Source organism: Phaethon lepturus, unplaced genomic scaffold (assembly GCF_000687285.1).
Source record: "Phaethon lepturus isolate BGI_N335 unplaced genomic scaffold, ASM68728v1 C13931626, whole genome shotgun sequence".
In the NCBI taxonomy this organism is placed as follows: domain Eukaryota; kingdom Metazoa; phylum Chordata; class Aves; order Phaethontiformes; family Phaethontidae; genus Phaethon; species Phaethon lepturus.
Genome location: NW_010576167.1, coordinates 1 through 3,752, shown reverse-complemented (window position 1 = coordinate 3,752; position 3,752 = coordinate 1). Strand labels below are relative to the sequence as shown.

The following is a 3,752-nucleotide window of genomic DNA, read 5'->3' as shown; positions in this document are numbered from 1 at the left end:
TTCTGTTATTTTTCTTGCCTGCCTTTTCTGAAGCCTTTGCTTCCCTGTTGTATTTATTTTTCTGTCCTTCATTTTGTGCATTCCTTATACTCCCTGAAAGTCGCTGCATTTTAGTCTACATACAATAGATATATAGTATATTACATTTAACTTAGTCACGGACAATCGTTATCATTTCTAAACCTAAACTCCAGCTTTTTAGATTTGGTATCGTGCGGTGATCTGCCCAAGTTTCCAAAAAAGGTTAAAAACACCGGAATAAAAACAAGACCGTGAAGAGCCCCAAACAAAATAACAAGGAACATGATCTTGAAAAACGTCCTAAAGATGTAGGCTTTTGCTGCAGCCAGGACAACTACTCCTAATATAGTAGAAACTGCACCTTGTAATACTGGGTAACCTAGCAGGGACAGAGCTTCGATTGCCCTTTTATTGGCTGATGACTCTCCACTCGTAACAAAGGCATAGGAAATATGAGCAGAAAAATCTACTGAAAACCCTATACAAATGACCAGGTTGATCATGGATATGGAATCTAGATTGACGTTCCAAAACGTCATGAAACCAGCAACACCGACTATAACAGAAGCTATAGCAAAAGTCACCCACAAGCAACACAACGGGTTGGGAATAAGCAAAAGGGAGACAACGAGCATTGCCCCGGCAGCGACAACAATGTTCTGAATGGTGTTCTGCACTATTACCAGGTACTGATCATAGTAGATGAACGCTGGGTGGTACACCATTAACGGAATACTGCACTGCTTGGCTGCCTCTCTTAACTGATTGAGAAGATTCTCCTCATCAACAGCTGAGGTCACGTTCACCGTCTGGATGAAGAAACGTGAAGCTTCTATGTTATCCTGAGTCTTGTTAATGTCCCACTGAAAACTGGGAGCAATGTGAAACAGTGTAGGCAAGTTATTAATGAAGAGAGTCTTACTGCTTATATCTACTAAACCACTTTCGGCAAGCTTTGTGTATACACTCAGCCATGACTCCGAGAGGTTCTTATCTACGTAGGAAATGCCCTCTAAATTCTGTGTGCAGTTCTCAATGCCAAGACGAACGGTCTCATTCCAGTAATCTACACTTTGAGTAATGACAACCATGACCCTGGGTCCATATGCTGAGAAGTATTTGTCCTCGTCATCATAGTATGGAATAACGTAAGAGTCGTCACTCGCCAGATTTCGAAGATCGATGCCTTCCCTGATCTGAGTACATCCATAAATACTGCCACCCAAATATGCTCCATACAGCAACACCACAAGTAGCTTGATCCACACATTTGTAAAAAAAGGACCGTAATACTTCCTAAAGAATATGCTCATTGGATGTTCACTTTCTGGCTCTTTGGCTTCTAGCTGAGTTGACTCCCCAGAACAGTTGCCTGTACAGCAAGCATTGTACAAGCAGGACTTCTGAGCCTGATCTTTATCTACTCCCACAGGCATACAAGTTAGCCAGTGTCGGTTTCCTTGCTCCCTTTTATGATTTAATACAATAATTGCGCCAAAGAAGGTCATGGTATATACATAGCAGAAGACAAAAGCAGTGCCTGTATAGAGGCAAAATGACCTCACGGATGGAAAAGCAGTCCAGGTGCCAATGAAGAAGGCCAGAACATCTGTGAGAGTGGTGATGGTCACAGAAAGTGCTGCTTCTGCGTAAGTCTCGGACAACCGAGATTTAACATCGGATTTCTCTTTTTTTCTTGAACTTTGCTCCCAGGAAGCGATCATGATGAACATGTCATCAACACCAACTCCTGCAGGAAGAGAAACAGTTAATGCTGCATTGCAAATGCCAGCTTCCAGTAACACCCAACAAAGGTACAAAAGTAATGGCCCCTCTGTGACAAGTGTGTTGTATCTGCTGTCCAGGTGTCCAGTGATGGCGATGACATAGATGTAAATACATTGCTTATTCTGATGCTCAAGTATCCTTATTGTTAGAAGTGTCCTCCACTACCTCTGGAATCTCTTCTTCATCACTGCGGCAAATTAGACCACTAATTTCTTGCTCTGCCTTCAGCAGACAAGGAGAGCAGTTGCTTCCACATGGCAGAACAGTGGTCCCAGTTCTCCAGTGGTTTGCTTTTTTATGCTCTTTGCTCTCCCCTCACCTTCCCTCCAGTTTACTTTCGAGCATTTATTCATGATTTACTATTCATTCATCTTCACATTTATACTGATGCGCCTGCATATATTACCCACCAGAGTCCTGGGAAACCCTGCCAGGAAGACCGGGTCCTGGGCTAGAGTTTTTGCTAAGACCCAAGAGTAAGTGAGCCGAAGTTCAGAAAGGAAGAGCCAATGTGCTGCTCTCAGCTCTGTTAGCTCTCGAGATTTTAATCACAGACCTTTCACTATTTTGCCAATGTTACTGTATCAAGGGCTCTTCTATTCCCTGAAAATTAATCACACAACAAAGGGAAGCAAGACCCCATGAACAGAGGAGCAAGCAAAAATTGTACATCTAAGCGTAAAAGAATACATGAAATCACTACCTGCTGCCTGAACAGGCAACTGCCAGTAAAGAGGCAAAGATCAATTATTTGTAAAACTGGCCAGCTGTCTTGATCAAAGGCATTCAGGGAAAGCAGCAGTACAGTGCTAGTCGATGGCTTAATTGAGAAAACAGAAAATGCATTTAATTTCCCAATGATGTCAGGGAAAAGTTCCAAGCATTTCAACGGGTATGATCAATTCACAGCAAGTTTGATAAACTGGAGAAATGCTAATTTAATTGCTTTCAGAATTATAGCAAGTTAATGAACAAAGCCCTCCACTTCAGAAACAAACAAATGAACAAAAAAGCACTGCACAAATATAAAAAGGGGTACAGCTGAACATAACGGCTGATATAGCTAGATAAACCAAACCTGGAGTTACCCTGCTATGTCTGGCTTTAAAAATACGGCAAATCAGAAGCTGCTCTAAATGAAGTGCAGCTATCCCTCCTGAGCAAGACAGTGTCCAGGAAAAAGGTGGAAGGCAGCACAGTAACAGTCCTAAGGAATAAAGGACCGTTAAAAAATAACAACAAAATCAACTATCTTCCATGTATGTGGAAGTACAAGGAACAATCAACTTAAAAATATCAGGGAAGCCTCAAAAGTTCTTGAGAGAAGTAACTACTAGAAACAGTTTCCTGTTTAATCCTCAAGAAGTTCTTAAGAACATTTGCCAGGAGTGGTTTAGTTAGATCCTGCCTTGCAGCAGGGAGGGCGACCTCATGAGGCTCCTTCCAGGCTCCACCTTCTATCATTTTGATGAGATGGTGTTCTTAAAAGAGCCGCTTCTAGCATACCAGGATTAAGTAGCAATGTCAGTGCTCAGCCCTCTCACTCATGCCTATTCCTTCCCATTGTGAAGGAGAGTTTGAAAATGTTACCTGAAGAGGCTGTAATAACAACCAACCACGTAAACCCACTAACCAAAAAAAGAAAACACACAGAATTGTTATTCTAGGAAAGACTCATGATTTTTAACCAGGCCTATGACTCTCAAACGCTTGGGACTGCCTCTTAGATCTCCGAAGATCAGCCAGGAACAGGATAAGCAGCACGCCAAAAGGTAATACTGGATGGCAGCGAGCCAGGCTGCTTCCGGAAAGCAAGCAGGCTTCAAAGCAGTTCATCTAACGTACTGATAATTTGTTTGCTTTAATGCAAGGAAGACAAAAGTCTAAACGTTAGTTATAAAGATCTGAAGAGACTGGCTTAAGCCCCTTTCCAGGTATAAAAA

The 3,752-nt window shown here is 42.2% G+C and overlaps 1 protein-coding gene across 1 annotated transcript; it reads right to left on the bottom strand.

The window, feature by feature from the left end:
• Positions 1 to 155: 155 nt before the first annotated feature.
• Positions 156 to 1,771, bottom strand: PTCHD3 (patched domain containing 3; the record flags this gene model as incomplete). Its single annotated transcript, XM_010295649.1, has 1 exon — positions 156 to 1,771. A coding segment is annotated over one exon (1,616 nt), but the record flags the coding sequence as incomplete, so codon positions are not given.
• Between the last annotated feature and the right edge of the window lie 1,981 nt (positions 1,772 to 3,752).